The sequence below is a fragment of the Embiotoca jacksoni genome, unplaced genomic scaffold (genome assembly GCF_022577435.1).
Source record: "Embiotoca jacksoni isolate LCO1_2020_lvr unplaced genomic scaffold, fEmbJac1.0.p SCAF_19, whole genome shotgun sequence".
In the NCBI taxonomy this organism is placed as follows: domain Eukaryota; kingdom Metazoa; phylum Chordata; class Actinopteri; family Embiotocidae; genus Embiotoca; species Embiotoca jacksoni.
Window position 1 is genome coordinate 1,241,044 of NW_027185329.1, and position 16,965 is coordinate 1,258,008.

General features: G+C 41.7%; 2 protein-coding genes across 4 annotated transcripts in view; one reads left to right on the top strand and one right to left on the bottom strand.

The window, feature by feature from the left end:
• Positions 1-10,969, top strand: part of phactr1 (phosphatase and actin regulator 1) — a 26,739-nt gene extending 15,770 nt beyond the window's left edge. For both annotated transcript variants that reach the window (XM_069152950.1, XM_069152949.1), the window contains exons 2-13: positions 1,142-1,306; positions 2,652-2,732; positions 3,495-3,554; positions 3,690-3,866; positions 3,949-4,210; positions 4,886-5,109; positions 5,812-5,968; positions 7,127-7,182; positions 7,305-7,366; positions 8,492-8,632; positions 8,723-8,799; positions 9,683-10,969. In XM_069152950.1, coding sequence (XP_069009051.1) covers positions 1,142-1,306; positions 2,652-2,732; positions 3,495-3,554; positions 3,690-3,866; positions 3,949-4,210; positions 4,886-5,109; positions 5,812-5,968; positions 7,127-7,182; positions 7,305-7,366; positions 8,492-8,632; positions 8,723-8,799; positions 9,683-9,698 — 1,478 coding nt within the window. In that variant the 3' untranslated portion in view covers positions 9,699-10,969. The remainder of the gene's footprint in view (positions 1-1,141; positions 1,307-2,651; positions 2,733-3,494; positions 3,555-3,689; positions 3,867-3,948; positions 4,211-4,885; positions 5,110-5,811; positions 5,969-7,126; positions 7,183-7,304; positions 7,367-8,491; positions 8,633-8,722; positions 8,800-9,682) is intronic.
• On the bottom strand, positions 10,062-16,493 carry tbc1d7 (TBC1 domain family, member 7). 2 transcript variants are annotated; one of them, XM_069152953.1, is made up of 8 exons: positions 16,386-16,493; positions 15,832-15,961; positions 14,399-14,479; positions 14,117-14,307; positions 13,270-13,407; positions 12,157-12,302; positions 11,583-11,712; positions 10,062-11,290 (listed from the first exon to the last, which is right to left on the bottom strand). In XM_069152953.1, exons 2-8 carry the CDS (start codon positions 15,941-15,943, stop codon positions 11,204-11,206), a joined length of 885 nt encoding a protein of 294 aa, XP_069009054.1. In that variant the 5' UTR covers positions 15,944-15,961; positions 16,386-16,493; the 3' UTR covers positions 10,062-11,203. The 2 variants fall into 2 exon arrangements, with proteins under 2 accessions (XP_069009054.1, XP_069009053.1); XM_069152952.1 differs by having other exon boundaries at positions 12,157-12,305.
• Positions 16,494-16,965: the final 472 nt, after the last annotated feature.

Consider the following 16,965-nt stretch of genomic DNA (forward strand, 5'->3'; position numbering starts at 1 on the left):
CACGATGAACTTCTCCAACAACAGAATAAGTGTCTGATTGTAAGAAATTTCACATTTCCCAAAATCGGATCGTATGTATTTGAATCTGTGAGTATTTGGATGTCTATTTTTTATTTTTATTTTGTACCCGTGCCTCTGCAGCGTCTCTTGTGTCTGCTGGTGTTTCTTGTGTTTGTGTTTATACACAACACGGAGGAGGATGTTGTTGTGCGTTAATGAGGAAGGTTGTAATTAATGAAAAAGCAGATTGTTGCTGTAGTCGGCCTCCAGCCTGATTGCTTTTCAGAGAATTTCCCCCCGCGGGGTTGGAGGGGAGTTTCAGCTACAGAGGGGGGAGAAAAAAACAAAACCCTTCAGGAGGATTCACTGCACAGCTTCCTGTTTGTGTTGCGTTCTTTTGTTTCCCCAGAGAAGCTTTATTGTTCCTCCTCGTTACATCATGTTTCTGCTGCCGGAGCCACCCGACACATTAAACTGTGATTAACAGCGTTGACATTTGAAGCACAGACAGCGATCGTCTTGTTTCCTCTACCTGTTGGTTAAAAGAAGAACTTCACAATAAATATGCAATAAAATGATGGAATATTAACTTGATACCTGACTAAAAAAGGAACTCATGAAATGACCTTCAATAACCTTCAACTGCAGCTAAAAAATAATAATATTTGAAGTCAGGATTGATTTTTCTGAGTGTCTCTGCCATTACAGTTGTGACGAGGTGAAATTTATGAGCGAGGTACATCGATTTAATCTGAAACTCAAGGACTCATGGGGGGGGGGGGGGTCAGAGGCCAAGGGCTGATTATTAACATCAATTAATATGAAGATTGTCCACAATAATGTCTTTATATATCTTTTTTTTTGTTAGTCAATTTTAAAAATGTTAAAAAAGAATTACTTAACAATAAGTTAGATATCGAGCAGCTAATTTCCAATAAAAAAAAAAAGTGTATTAATTAATTATCTTATTTTTGCACTTTTTTTTCAAACGACGTGACAAAAACTCCGGATGAATACGTAATAATCGGATATTTTAATTCTGCTCTTGTGCTGTTTTGAGGAAGAAAAAAAAAAACACCCTCAGGTTTTTGTTTATCTGCTTGTTGTTTACTTTATCGTTGTGTGTTTTTTTTTTCCCCAGCGGAGGAAGTGGAGAGGTTGGCGGCGATGCGCTCTGATTCGCTGGTGCCGGGAACGCACACGCCTCCCATCCGGCGCCGGAGCAAGTTCGCCAACCTGGGACGTCTGTTCAAACCCTGGAAATGGAGGAAGAAGAAGAGCGAGAAGTTCAAGCAGACGTCTGCAGGTGAGAACTGAAAACAGCTGTTAGCGCCCCTCTCCTCCTCCTCCTCCTCTTCCTCCATTTCCACCTCCTCTTCATCCTCTTCCACCTCCTCCTCCATCTGCTCCTCCTCCTCCTCCCCCTCCATCTCCTCCTCCTCCTCCTCCTCCTCCAGGTCAGCTGTCCGCAGTGGAGTCACAAATAAGAAACAAGAAAAGCTCATTTACGCAATTTAGATTCATTTGACTGGGTTCCAACATAATGTCTGAAAGCCGATGATTACAGCGTCGATCGGAGGCGCTGTGAATAATTAACGGTTGCTGCGGCAACAAATTACCTTTAAGTGGAGATCGTCAGCCGCCGTGTTGTTTCTCCGTGAATTAACTTTGTTGTCGCCCTGACGCTGCGAAACAGAGGAGAGACTTGTTTGATTTGGATGCAGAAATGGCCATTGTTATTATTGTTGTTGTTGTTTTTTCTCAGCTGGTTTTACATCCTGTTTTCAGCGCGAGACACCAACGTGCAGCAGAGGGGGTGAAGAGAGGCTTCCTACCGCCAAGCTGTTCTCCCAGCTGTCACAGCAGCGACACTTTTCTTTTTTCTTTATCCTTCGCTGAAACCTCCCTCGACTCTCCGCGTCCCAACAACACACAACGTACTTCTTATAGCGCGCACACACACACACACACACACACACACACACACACACACACACACACACACACACACACACACACACACACACGCACGGGGAGCTGCATGTTGTGTGCAACCATGTGTTTCTGCTGGATTTCTGCCATCATGCAGTCAAGGTGAATTCAATTATGGTCCACGCTGGTTCCGGTACAGAGAAAGAAATGACAAACGTAACAAACAACAACAACATCGACAATTAACATAAACAAAAGAGCCTCGGCATTTCATACGTCGCCATCTTCCTGTTTTTGGAGACAGACACGACCATATTTGGAAGAGCTGGGAGGAGCAAATCTGGGATCTGTTCCCATCTGATTGGAAAACCGGAGGACATTAAGCCCCGCCCACCACCGGCCTTGTCAATCAAACAGACAAAAATGCCACTTTTTGAGGCCTAATATCTTATCAATGACGGGATTATTTTCAGATAGAGGTCATTTTACAAAACACGTCAATTATAAGAAGGTCAGCTTCACTGTGGCGTCATAACGTTCTGGAAAAAAAAAAAAAAGAACGTTCCCGTCCTGATATTCAGAAACACAACCGAGGAAACAGAAGAGGAGACGAAGAAAATTTACAAAAAAGTTGGTCATGAACTAATATCGTGTGTCCCTCGGGAAACGGTGCAGATTGTAAAGATCTTGACGTCTCGTCCTCCGTGTTCATCTTTCAGTGTTGGAGAGGAAAATGTCGACTCGGCAGAGCAGAGAGGAGCTCATCAAGAAGGGACTCCTGAAGGAGGTTTACGAGAAAGGTGAGAGCGAAACACGCCGGAGGCGATCGATAACAACGCCGGATCCCAGATGTGGAAATACTGCAGAGCCGAAACCAGCTGATCAATCACTTTGTTTATTTTGTCCACTTTCCGCTTTTGTCACATTTAGTTTCGTCGTATTTCATTCTGTTAGTCGAGCAGAGCGATAACTGTTATTATGGATCATATCAGGTTTTCAATCATTCTTTCATGATTTATGGTAAATCAATTATTCATCATTAAATTATGTAGAACATCTGCAGGCGTTCAACTGTTTTGCACACGTTTGCCGCATTATAGATATTAGAAAAATATTTATTTCAACCATTTTCCAACAATATTTATCACATAAACATCAAATGTTGCCGTTCTAACTCAATCTGACAGTTTTGTGACATTTAAGGAGAAAATTAAGTTGCTGATTGGGGAAAAATCACATTAAATCATTACTGGATAATAAATGATTTAATCGTTTATCTTATAAAACGTAAACAAAGTAAAGTGGATGATGTCTTCTAACAGTCAAAGATGAGCTCTTAGAAAGGAGAAGCAGCGAAAAGTCACATATTTTATCAAATAATTTACAATTAATTGCTTGTAGAAAACATTTTCTCTGCATTTCGTTAACAGACCGATTAAACAAAAAATAGTTTCAGCTCATTTCACTGATCCACATTTTTTTTTTTCCTTCTGATTTCTGCCTTTTTTTCCAATTACGTATTTCTTTTGATTTCTTTTTAATATTTCCTCGTCTTCCCGCAGACGGCTCGTCTCCGTGCGTCCGGGAGGAGGTGAGGATGGAGAACGGCTCCGAGTCTGAAGGTACTGAGCTGATGGAAGGAGCGGCGGCTCCGCCTCCACGCCGCCGTCACCTCGTCGTCTTCCTTCCCGACACGCCGCCCGCCCTCTGACTCCTCCGTTACTCCGCGTTTTTTTTGTTTTTTTTCTCCCCCTCAGGATCACTGGAGTTCCAGGACCACGCCCAGAAATCCAGCCAGGCTCCGCCCACAAAGAAGTCAGCGCTGCATCCGGCCGACGGCGCCGAGTCGACGCTCTCCAGACCTCCGACGCTACACAAGCAGCCTCCCGCTCTGCCGCCCAAACCTTTCAACCGGCTGCCTAATCACATGACGGGTGCGTTTCCGTCTCGGCGCGCTTCGCTCCCCGACGGCGTTTCCGCGTCTTTTAACGTCTCCACTTCCTGTCTCCCACGCAGACGGCGCCCCGGTGAAGCTGCCGTGCATGTCGGGGAAGTTGTCTCCTCCTCTACCTCCGAAGAAGCTCCTGATGTCCGTGCCCGCCGGGAGCCTGGAGCCCTCCGCGCTCACCTTCCAGAAGTGCCCCGCCCCCCCAGGCCACGCCCCCATGGGCGGCCACTCGCTGCACTACGGGACGCTGCCCGTCCACCTGCACCCGCCCAGCCGCATCATCGAGGAGCTCAACAAGACGCTGGCGCTCACCATGCAGAGGTTCGAGAGGTGAGCGGCACGGTCTAAAGTTTAAAGATAATTTCACAGTTCACGATGATCTAAAACCAGATAACGCTCACGTTAGAAAAACTAGAAGCACAAAATATTCATCTTTTTTTCCTTGTTCAGTGACATCAGGCCGATTGATTTGCCAACAATCGACTAATCTATCAAGGAAATATTCAGTTCAGCTCTGCTTTTAGCTCAAACTTGATTTTCTTCATCCTGAAGTCTTGATTTTCTAACTGTCCACCTTCCTATTGCTGCAATGCATGATGGGAGAAAAATACTGTCATTGACATCATCACACTGGTCCCTCTGTAACTTATGGAGGTGTATTGCCCCCTCCCCCCACCACCACCACCTCCACATCCATCAGTGTGATTGGTGGCCTGTCTGATGACTCATTCTCTGACCCCGGTTAGGCTCCGCCCCCTGCCGGTGGGCTTGTTCCTGGAAGAGCTCCCCGATGTGCTTTTTGTTTTGCCCACCTGTGTTATTTGTTTCTACATTTTCCAGCATGCGTCACCGGCTGGAGGGAACTTTATGCGTTGACACATCTGATTCTCTCGCTCACACTCGAGCTGCTCCGCCGTTATTTTCGCCACTTTAAACCGTCCTCGCGGGACGCTGAGCTTTCACGCCTCTGACCTTTTGACCCTTTTCCCTCCACCGACCCGCCAGCTCCATGATGCACGGCGTTCCCACGGTGATGATCGAGTGCGACGACGACAAGGAGAACCTCCCCAACGAGGCCGACTACGAGGACCTGCCGGGCATGTACAAGGACGAGGACGAGGAGGAGGAGGAGGAGGAGGATGACGAAGAGGAGGAGGAGGAGGAGGACGACGACGATGAGGAGGAAGACGAAGACGAGGAGGAAGATGAGGATGACACACTGTTTACAAGTGAGCGTCTTTTCTTTCAGGTTTTGGAGGCATATAGCTGCTGCTCACTGAATCCATACTGCAGCCTGTTGTTATTAATCATAATACATATTTATGAAGAGGGTCTGCACGGGTCATTATTATCATCATCATCATCATGTGTGTGAGTCTCCACAGGGTGACAGGTGAAAGTACTCGGAGCTGCAGCTTGTCATCGGAGATATGAATTATTTATCACAGCAGCAGTTATAGAACACTGTATAAACTGGATGGAGTTTATTTCAGCATATTACACATGAAAAACAAGCAGAATAAAAAGCTCGTTGGAGGTTTTGTATGCGAAGAAGAAAGAAAAAAGCAAATTAAAGCTGCAATAGGTCACTTTCTATTTGGCCACTAGGGGGCCAGAGGGTTTTCTTTTCGGAGCCGTCCCCCTAGTGGCTCTTAGTGGTCTTGCACTTTATGTCTCCAGGAGATTATGTCCATTTTTATTGTCAGAGTCGATGATGCTAACATCAATTATAACATGTTACATTTTTATGACATTTTTTGGGGAAAACCCTAAAATAAAAATAACATTAATTAATAACTAAATAAAAATAAAAAAAAGGCACGAAAGTAGAAAATGTGTACCGTGAGCGGTCGCTCCAGTCTGGATCTGAGATGACCGTGTACGTCCCTTTTTCTTTTTTTTTTTCTTTTTCTTCGTATGTCCCGTTAAAGGCACGCTGGCCATGAAGGTTTTACGAAAAGACTCTCTGGCCATCAAGCTGAGCAACCGTCCATCGAAGAGGGAGCTGGAGGAGAAGAACATCCTGCCCATGCAGTCGGACCAGGAGCGGCTCGAGTCCCGACAGCAGACGGCCACCAAGCTGACCAGGTGGAGCTACACACACACACACACACACACACACACACACACACACACGCACATGCACACACACATGCACACGCACACGCACACCCACCCACCCACCCGGTCACCTGCTGGGTGCTGCGGTCCATGTGAGCGGTGATAGATGTGACCTGGCTGCTACAAGCAGCACATGATGGATGGTGAGTCATAACTCAGGCAGATTAAAGGTGAAGAGCAGGAGGACATGTAATATAAATAAGAAGAAGAAGACAGTCTGTCGTATCCGGACGGGAAACATTAAACATGTACGGAAACAAAAAATGTTTTCCATTAAAAAAAACAAAAACAAAAAAAAAACATATAAGATGACTAATGTACTTTAAAAATGAATTTAAGCCACCAAATATCTCATTTTTGATTCAGTAACGTGCATCTTTTAATCTTTAAATACATTTCAGTGTTTTTATTACTTTGTAAAACTCCTTCGTATTCATAATTACTTCATATTAAACGATATCAAACGTAGAAAGCAGCGTAGAAAGTCCTCATGTTATGAAGATGGAACCGCAGGTTGGTGGTTCATCAGCACTAACAAAAACAATATTATATCAATATACAATGTTTTAGAAAATAATAGAAGCTGAATTAAAGTTTTAATGTTTTTTTTCTTTTCATGATAATAACGGACTTTGCAGAGAATATGACACCCCCCTTGCTCTCATCGTGTTTCTCCGCCTCCACTGCGTGTGACATCTCGTAATATTATCTTTTATTGATTTAGTAATCTCCCTTTAATGAAATACACGTCTTTAACGTTTGAGAGAAACCAGCCAGGAAACATCCTCCTCCTCCTCTGGATCCTCTCCTCGATCACAGCCTCCTGTTTTGGGATCTTTCTGCTTCCATCCTCCTCCTCCTCCTCCTCCTCCTCCTCTTCCTCCTCCTCCTCCTCCTCCTCTTCCTCCTACTCTCACCGACTATCAGTCATCCTGCCGCTGCTTCACCTCTTGAGTCCGTGGGCTCATAAAACCGACATCAGGCGCACAGTCAGCTCCCGTGAAGTAAAAATCTCTCGTGTGAGGTTTTACACGAGTACGATAACGATGACCTGAGAGGGTGCACGCACAAAACTATATAAAAATAGATTCCCTGAAATGGATGACTTGCTTGTTTTTTTTCCAGACGGTTGAGTCAAAGGCCGACAGCAGAGGAGCTGGAGCAGAGAAACATACTGAAACGTAAGGCGCGTTGCATAAAAGCTGAACAAAATCAAATAAAAACTAGAATAAAAAGAATCCTCGTCTCTTCTGCGTGTGATCGTGATCTTTGTTTTTTTTTTTGTTTTCTCTTCTTCTTCCAGCTCGAAATGATCTGGAGGAGCAGGAGGAGAAGAGGGAGATCAAGAGACATTTATCGAAGAAGGTGAGACACGGAAGAAAAAAAAAAAAAAGTCTTTCATCAGCGGACAACGTCGAGATGGTCGCTTCATAACCGCCGACTGGAAATTTGAACACGGTTGCCTTGGCGACCGACCTGCCACCCATCAGATTGCAGCCCTGAGTGATATTATTATCGTTATTATTATTGGTTACATCATCCTGTGTGATCGTCTCTGTTACTGTGAAGGAGAGAACAGCTGCCGCTGTAATCGTGATATCTGATTATGTGTATTGATAGATGAACCAATTCTGAAGAGCAGTACTCACCGACTCGCTCGGTTTTCACTCCTAAACACGATAGATTTATTCTTGGACTTTGTCCTTTTGAGTTTGATTTGAAAATATGACCTGATTTGGATCAGTCTTTTCTTTACATCTTAAAAAAAGGAAATATATGAATGGAGCCTGGTGGGACATGTAGGCCATGAGTTAAGGTAGTTATGAAGGTACTTTAGAGGTTTATTAGCAGTAGAAGATATAACTATTACAGACTTTGTTTTATTTATATATATATATATATATATATATATATATATATAAATACAGTACTCATTTGGATTTTAGAAAGTTGTGATGAATTTCAGCGCAGACATATTTGTTGTTTATTTTGATGCAAATCCAAGTGCAGAGGTCAAGTTTTGTCTTTTTAATGAAAGGATTTAGCAGAAGTTTGCAAAAAGAGAAAATATGATTTTTCTGTTGATATTAATACGATATTGATCCAGCAAGTTTATGTGTAAAGCACATTTCAACAACGAGACAATTCAAAGTGTTTCAACACATCAAGCAAAAGAAACACAATTAAAGACAGTGATTAAAACATTAAGATGAAATAAACGAAAACAAGCTGAATTAGGATCGAAGTTACGGACGTAAAATACAGAAATGCAAGAAATGAATCAATTAAGATCTTCACTTTTAGTTCAATGAAAGGCAGCAAACAGAAAAGTCTTCAGTCTTGATTTAAAGGAGCCGAGTTGCCGCAGAGCTGCAGCTTTCTGGGAGTTTGTTCCATTTACGTGGAGCTTCACCTCATCACTTAATCGTTGGCTTCATCCTGGAAACGTCTCTTCAGCTCAGACGCTGGTGTTTTTCTTCCACCCTGCAGCTCAGCCAGAGGCCGACGGTGGAGGAGCTGAGGGAGGCCAAGATCCTCATCCGCTTCAGCGACTACGTGGAGGTCGCCGAGGCTCAGGACTACGACCGGAGAGCGGACAAGCCGTGGACTCGGCTGACAGCTGCCGACAAGGTTCGTTTAACGCAACGAAACTGAAGTCTGGACTCGAGCGGTCGTCTCGTGAATGTAACTCTGACCTGGTTGTGTGTTTTCCGTGTGCAGGCCGCCATCAGAAAGGAGCTGAACGAGTTTAAAAGCACAGAGATGGAGGTGCACGAGTCGAGTCGTCACCTGACCAGGTAAGAGGAAGTTAAACTCTCATTGGCCGACACACAACCGGCACAGATTACATTGTTAGCTCTGGTTAAACTTTTATCAGTCAGACTCAGCTGTATGTGTGTAACCCTGTCAGCACGGCGTCCAAAATATGAAAGAAAAGTCATACTGTAGCGTGTCGTCTAAAATATGATAAAAAAAAATCTCGTACTATATTATTTCATCCTTCGTCATGAAGATTTCTTGGAATAGCACGAGGTCCAAAATGTCAAAAACAATTTAAAAGTATTGTTTCTTTCCCAAAATGTCATGAAAATGTAACAACAAGGTCTCCGACTGCTCACCGGGATGAACTTTGCACTCTTCAGTCTCAACTTTGGAAACCTACAAACGTGAAGGGTCACTGATGAATATCACAGATAAATAGTAATATATTTGTATTATGGATGTTCGGCTACATACCCATAAAGAATAATCCTCAGCTTCACTCAAAGAACAATAAACTGACATTTACGCAAGTTAGCATTAACCATCATCTTAATCTTAATCACCTGGTTTTTACCAGTACTACTACTTACTGGTAGTAATGTGTTACTACTGCCAGAAGGGGGCAGTAATGTACCTTAAGGCTTTTTTGCCAACCAGCATTAAACAACAAAAGGATGAGAAAAAACACATTACTACCAGATTAATAAATCCTAAAACTAAAAACTAAGCAGAAAAAGTTGTAACTCCTTAAAATAAAAGTAAATAAAATCAGATGTAGTTTGAAGTCTTAAAGCTTGCCGATCATCAGTCTACCACAGCTACTCTTCGCATAATAGTCGGAGAGTTCTCAGCAAATATCTTCACTTCTTGAAAACGTTCTCACTTTTCTCTTTACGTTTTTTTGTTTTGTCTTCGCAGGTTTCACCGGCCATAAAAAGTCGTCGTCGGACCGTCGGCCATGTTTTTTTTAATTCTCCCACAGAAGCCCGGAGTGTTCGGACCGCTGCCCTCGTACTGCCAACGCTTCTCCAGCGGCGACTTCGGACTCGGGAGCCGTGACGCGGGAAAAAATGGGAGCAAAAAAAACAACACAAAAACCGCTTTCAGATGGATGAAACTCGACTGTCGTCTCCCCTCGGTGGAGATTTTTCAGACTTCTTGATATTCAAAAGCTTTTAATTGTCATTTTTTTATGATGAAGAGGCGGGCGGTACGTTTACTTTTGCGGCGCACTTCTGGTTTTTTTGAAGGTCGAACACAGAATCTGTGCCAATTTTTAACGGACGGGGGAAACGGCAGGAGACGAAGACGGGCGTCTTTTTTCTTTTTTCCTCTGATTGTTTTTTTTTTGTATTTTTTTTCTCTCGCCTTCATCATGTTTCACTCTCCTCTCTCGACTGGACGTAATCCCGCCCGGAGGACTCGGTTTTTATTCCGCAGATGACATCTCGGTGATCGTTTCTCTTTTGCCGGAGGAATGTAAATATTCACAGTTGGCAGGCAGCTGAATATGAAGCCCAAAAATTGCCCTTAAAAAAAAAGTACTAAAAGTAAAAACTCGTAATCTCCAAAACACGTCAATCATGCCGAGCAATAATAATTTCCGCTCCTCTCCACGCTTTGTCCTTCTGTTTCATGGGGCTGCGTTCAGGAGCCTCTAAAACGCTCTGAGATTCCCCGTTTCAAACCAAAGCAACTTTCGATTTGCTGCGACCCTGAACGCATCCCAGCGTTGACGGGGATTAAAACAGTTGCCAAATGATTTATTAGATTCTCGATCTGTAGACGCAGAAAACTGTCACTGAATTACAAGAAAGTATTCTGTTGCTTTTTTTGTTTGTTTGTTTGTTTGTGTAAGACGAGATATGGAAACCTGCCACCTTACTTTTTGTTTTTTGTTGTTTACTCGTCATACCGGGTCCACCAACTGGCAGTTTTTTTTGACAAGTTGCTCTGTTGTGCGTGTGTGTGTGTGTGCGTGTGCGTGTGCGTGTGTGTACAAGACTGCCGCTTGTACGTTTAAAAATGTTTGGAGAGAAAAATATTCTGAGAATTCTAAGAGGATGTAAATAGAAAGTAAAGAGGCTTTTCAAAATGTCTTTTGTAAAGCAGAAAAAACTGCATGTGAGTATTAATTTATTGTGAGTCTTCTATGATGTATGCAGTTTCTTAAAGAAAGAAACTTATTAAAAAGTAATAAGTTTGTGCTCTCTTGTCCTTGGTTTTTTTTTTTTACAAAGTGACTCATCACTCGCCTCGTTGATGAGTTTATCATCAGCTCAGTTCAGGAGCAGTTTTCCAGCTCCGGCTCCAAAGTCTCTTCAGAAAAGTGTCCCGTGATGAGTTTTCAGTCCAGTCGTGCAGAGACAAAAAAAAAAAAAAAGCCGCAGTGTCTTTTCCACAGTCAGCCCCGGTGGATTGTGGGAAAGCGTCTCTCCTCTACACGGCGTGCATCGGGGTGCCGCAGTACTTGTGCCACAAGTCGATGGCTTTGGTCACGATGGCGTCGGTGTTTTCCTGCGGGATCTGTAACGTGGACAAACATAATATCGGAGTGTAAGTGTCCAAAATGTTTGTTTCGTTTCATCCTAAGATCCAATTAAACGCGATTGTGACACTATATATATATATATATATATATATATATATATATATATGCGAATGTGTACCGTGAATTAACACGAGTATAAATTGCGCAAGTAAAGTTCTGAGACGTTTTAATTGCGTTTAATTATGTATAATATAGTATATAATATAGTATATAATATATGTAGCAACAAAAACAAGTCCCAGCTCGTAAAGCTGTTCATTTACTCACATTACGCAGGAACCTGACGACGCCCTCCGACCGGTTGATGCCCATCAACATGATCTTGTAGCTGAGGAGGATCTCCAGGGCCACAAACACCAGGATCTTACAGGAGCCGCTGATCACCTTGTCCCACACCCTAAAAAAAGAATATATACTTTAATATAAACGGCAGAAGGAGACTTTAACGTACAGACAGTTAAAACTGGACTCTCGTAAAGTCTGCAGCGTTTTTTTCTCTGCGTGCCGTCAGCTGTTGTTCCGCCGCTGGTTGACGTGTGTCATTCAATGGAGCTGAATAATAATAATAATAATAATAGAAAAATAAAAAAACAAAAAGATGCCCAGCAGTCTTTTTGAGTCACTGAAGGACAAAGACGGTGAAAAAAAAGAAAAGCCTCCAGCTTCATGCGAACGTCTGTCCGCCCACCGCTCGGCCTCGTCTCCATTCCCTCCAACGTCAGCGCCGGGTTGTTTTTTTTTTCTTTCTACTTCCACTAAACTGGTAAAAAGGGAAATTTCAAATCTAATCGGCGCTTTGAATAAATTTGTTGCCGCGGCGCTGTGACGCTTCTGGACCGACCTCTGCAGGCTGGACTCCGGCAGGCAGCCGGCGAAGCAGCGTCTGAACCAGAGGCTGTAGGGCAGCTGAGTCAGCGCTCCGCTGGTCTTCAGGTGGGTCAGCAGCCGCGGCTCCTCCTGACTCAGGTAATGCTCCAGGCTCTTCGGCTGCTCCGGGACGAGAGGGAGCAAACAACGGAGGCTTATTAATTCGTGGTGACGCACGGACGGGAAAAAAAGAAACCCAAATTCTTGAGTCATAAGAAACTTTTATACCACTTGATAGAAACTAATTTTGCTCCATGATTTCCTAATAAGACGCATTTGGAGTCATTTTTAACTGATTATTAAATCTGTCTTACACACAGATGTGGTTATTTATAACGACACTATTTAATCACACCTGTCAATCAATCAAACTTTATTTATATAGCACTTTTCGTACAGTTTGGTGCTTAACGGATGATTGACAGGCCAATAATAAAACAGACTATCTGTAGATCGTCACCGTGGTGATATTTCAATAAATAATAAACGGCACAAAAAATTATCAAACATTGATTTAAATATTGAAAAAGAACATAAAATTAAAAGTTTACAGACCAGGAAATAATTACAGAAACACACCATATTAACTGTAATCCTGTTTTCCTGAGTGTGTATTTCCTGGTCTGCCTGATGTGTCCACTTCTTATATAAACACTTTTTGTTTGTGTGGAAAATGACATGCGCATAATTTATACATCAGGCTCCAGAAAATAAATAAATAATTCTGTTTCAATGAAGACAAACTCCTGAAAATTTGACTTGTACAAGTCTGTAAAAATTTAGCTTTACAATTATAGATTGTTGTGAAAATCAGCGTGAACTTTAAAAGACTTTTACCCATTTAAACAATAAAGTATTTGAGGGAAGCAGCAGCACAATATATATTCATTTTTTTGAATCCATGATCACTTCAGATTATTTCAATGAATCTTTAGAGTTCAATGAAAAATTCATAAACTTCCTGCATGTTTTTGTTTTTTAGAAACATAATGAACCATTCAGTCCACTGATGAGGCTCAATTTATCTTTGAATCTACTGTTTATTTTATTTTTTACTAATAAAGTCTCAGAGTTGTGTAAAACTCACCAGGTGAGGCAGCGAGTCTCCAAACTTTGTGTGGAACTGATTGACGAACACCTTGATCAGCCAATAGCAGTCGACGGGATCATCGACGATCTCCTCCATCGCTCGGCCGATGGAGAGGAAGTCTTCGTCCTCTTCGTCCTGAAGAAAAGAAAATGAAATTTAAAAAAAAAAGCACATCGGCATCAGAAAATACAGAAATAAAGAGAAATCACTGCAGTAATATTTGATTTTTAATAACACCATCTGTCAAGGTTTCAGCCGTTTTATGAGTCAATATAAACATGGCCACTGTTATTCTTTTATGGTTTAAACTGGTAAACTGATCACACGTCAACACACTCAAGTGTTTTACTGTCTGCAGATCTGATGCATCATTTCTCATAACAGCGTTCACACGGCTGCTTTATGTACAGAAATGTTTAAAAAGCTTCTTATCTGAATAAGATTCCTGCTGACGATCATGTACGAACATTTTTAAAGGTCTTTTTTTGGGGTTGTTGCAGAGTGAGTAAGTAAGTAGTAAATAGTATTTATTTATTTTTTATTTTATTTGTTTTTTGTGTATATAGGCTGTGTGTATTTATTCATTGCTCTTATTTTTTTCCTAAAAATATTTTTAATTTTATTAAAATAATAATTTGAAATAATTTTATTATTAATTTATAATTTAATTAATAATTTAATCTATCTTATTTCTTATGTCTTATACATATTTGTAATTTTTTTCATATTGTGTGCACCTTTCTGTTTTTTTCTGTGCTGCCGTGACGACTAAATTTCCCCGCCATGGGATTAATAAAGTCTAAATCTAACGTAAGTTAAAATCCTGCTTCATCCATCGTCTCACCGGCGCCGAGGTCTCGGAGCACCGCGGGAGGACCTGGCTCTCCAGCTGGAACATGCGCAGGTAGACGTGGGTGGACGGCGTGGTGAAGTTGATGTACCTCATCACCTCCAGAGCCTCCAGGATGTCCTGGTACTGCTCCTTCCTGTAGCCTCCGACCAGAGCGTGAGAGTCGCTGTGGGGGGGCAGGACGCCTGCGGGGTGTCCGGTGAGCATAATGAACTCGCGGTGGACGACAGCGCCTCTAAATGTGAGCGTGTGCGACGGGTTCTGAGTGTTTCTTACCCAACAGAACCTTCCACACGTGGATCCGGTACATGGAGGGGAGGGGGAACCTCTGGCTGAAGGTGCTCAGCTTTTCTAGATCTGTAAAGAAAGTAAAAACCGTTCTGTTATTCAAGCAAATATGAGATATAATACAGATATGAGGTATTAATATTTGGTATTTTCTGAGTTCCACTTTGAGCAGAGATGTTAGAAAATATATAGTGGTGATATTAAAGTGTGAAGGTACCCAGAGGATGATCCTATATAATGATATTAAAGTGTGAAGGTACCCAGAGGACGATCCTATATAATGATATTAAAGTGTGAAGGTACCCAGAAGATGATCCTGTATAATGATATTAAAGTGTGAAGGTACCCAGAGGATGATCCTGTATAATGATATTAAAGTGTGAAGGTACCCAGAGGACGATCCTATATAATGATATTAAAGTGTGAAGGTACCCAGAGGATGATCCTGTATAATGATATTAAAGTGTGAAGGTACCCAGAGGACGATCCTATATAATGATATTAAAGTGTGAAGGTACCCAGAGGATGATCCTGTATAATGATATTAAAGTGTGAAGGTACCCAGAGGACGATCCTATATAATGATATTAAAGTGTGAAGGTACCCAGAGGATGATCCTGTATAATGATATTAAAGTGTGATGGTACCCAGAGGATGATCCTGTATAATGATATTAAAGTGTGAAGGTACCCAGAGGATGATCCTATATAATGATATTAAAGTGTGAAGGTACCCAGAGGATGATCCTATATAAGGATATTAAAGTGTGAAGGTACCCAGAGGATGATCCTATATAATGATATTAAAGTGTGAAGGTACCCAGAGGATGATCCTGTATAATGATATTAAAGTGTGAAGGTACCCAGAGGATGATCCTATATAATAATATTAAAGTGTGAAGGTACCCAGAGGATGATCCTATATAATGATATTAAAGTGTGAAGGTACCCAGAGGATGATCCTGTATAATGATATTAAAGTGTGATGGTACCCAGAGGATGATCCTGTATAATGATATTAAAGTGTGAAGGTACCCAGAGGATGATCCTATATAATGATATTAAAGTGTGAAGGTACCCAGAGGATGATCCTATATAATAATATTAAAGTGTGAAGGTACCCAGAGGATGATCCTATATAATGATATTAAAGTGTGAAGGTACCCAGAGGATGATCCTGTATAATGATATTAAAGTGTGATGGTACCCAGAGGATGATCCTATATAATGATATTAAAGTGTGAAGGTACCCAGAGGATGATCCTATATAATGATATTAAAGTGTGAAGGTACCCAGAGGATGATCCTATATAATGATATTAAAGTGTGAAGGTACCCAGAGGATGATCCTATATAATGATATTAAAGTGTGAAGGTACCCAGAGGATGATCCTATATAAGGATATTAAAGTGTGAAGGTACCCAGAGGATGATCCTTGAGCAGGATTTCCAGAGACTTCTTCTCCTCGACTCCTCTGAAACCAACTTTTTCATAGTAGGCGGACCGGAAGTTCCTCTGCGGGTCGTCAGCCATGATGAACGAGAAATAAACCTGCACGTTTCCAGGAATGAAAACCGTCAATATGAAGCTTTTATATCTGAGAAATAAATAAATAAAAATAAAAGTTCTTTTACGTTTGTTACGGAGCAGAAATTCAGATTTAAACGTTTAGAAACGGCCTGTTTTCAACTGTAGTTCCGACAAAAACACTTAACCGAGCAAAACCGCTGCTAACAACACTTTGCAGACGGTAATATAAATGATATATAACAAAACACAAAGAGTGGAGGCTTCAATACTTTTCCAAAAGGCTTTTTAAACTATTCTTTTACCTTCGTGACAGCTAGCTGCTACACAACTTTAGCTAGCAAGCTAACGTTAGCTTCGACACCAAAAACACAAAAACTTGCTAAAAAAAACTAAAAAACAACCGAAAGCGCTTCTTTCTTTTTTTTTTATTAAAGTGTATATTTACCTGCTCAGACTGCAACGTGACATTTACCTGGACGCATGCTGCGGCAGTAGCACGCGCCACATATACAAACAGAAACGGACGATTCCGCTCGTGCTACATGCTAGTTGTTGACATTATCCAAAGCACTTCCGGGTCGCTGTCAAAATAAAAGTCGGGTATATTTTCCGCTGTCATCGTCACACACACCAAACCCTGTTTATTGTATTTGTTTTTAAGAAGGCACGTGCTGTGTCGTTATTAAACCACCGAGCATTGTGATTTTATTTTTTTTTATTTTTTTATATTTATCTTAAAAGCTATTTAAAGTCGAAGCACACAATATGTGGGCAGTAAAATTCAGAACGATGCCTACTTTTCTGGGGAAACTGCCCCTACAGTTTTCATAAAAGTCCCTTTTTGCATATATCTTCTTAATCTGTCTTTATTTGCCTGCAATAAAAAAAAAAAATCATTTAACCTACAGATATCCAAAATACACACATGCTGCTGCTTACAACGCCTACATGCTCGTCCTCATCGAGGGTTGATTAAAGATAAGACTATAACTATAAAACAGTTCTATGGTTAATTACCCTGATGA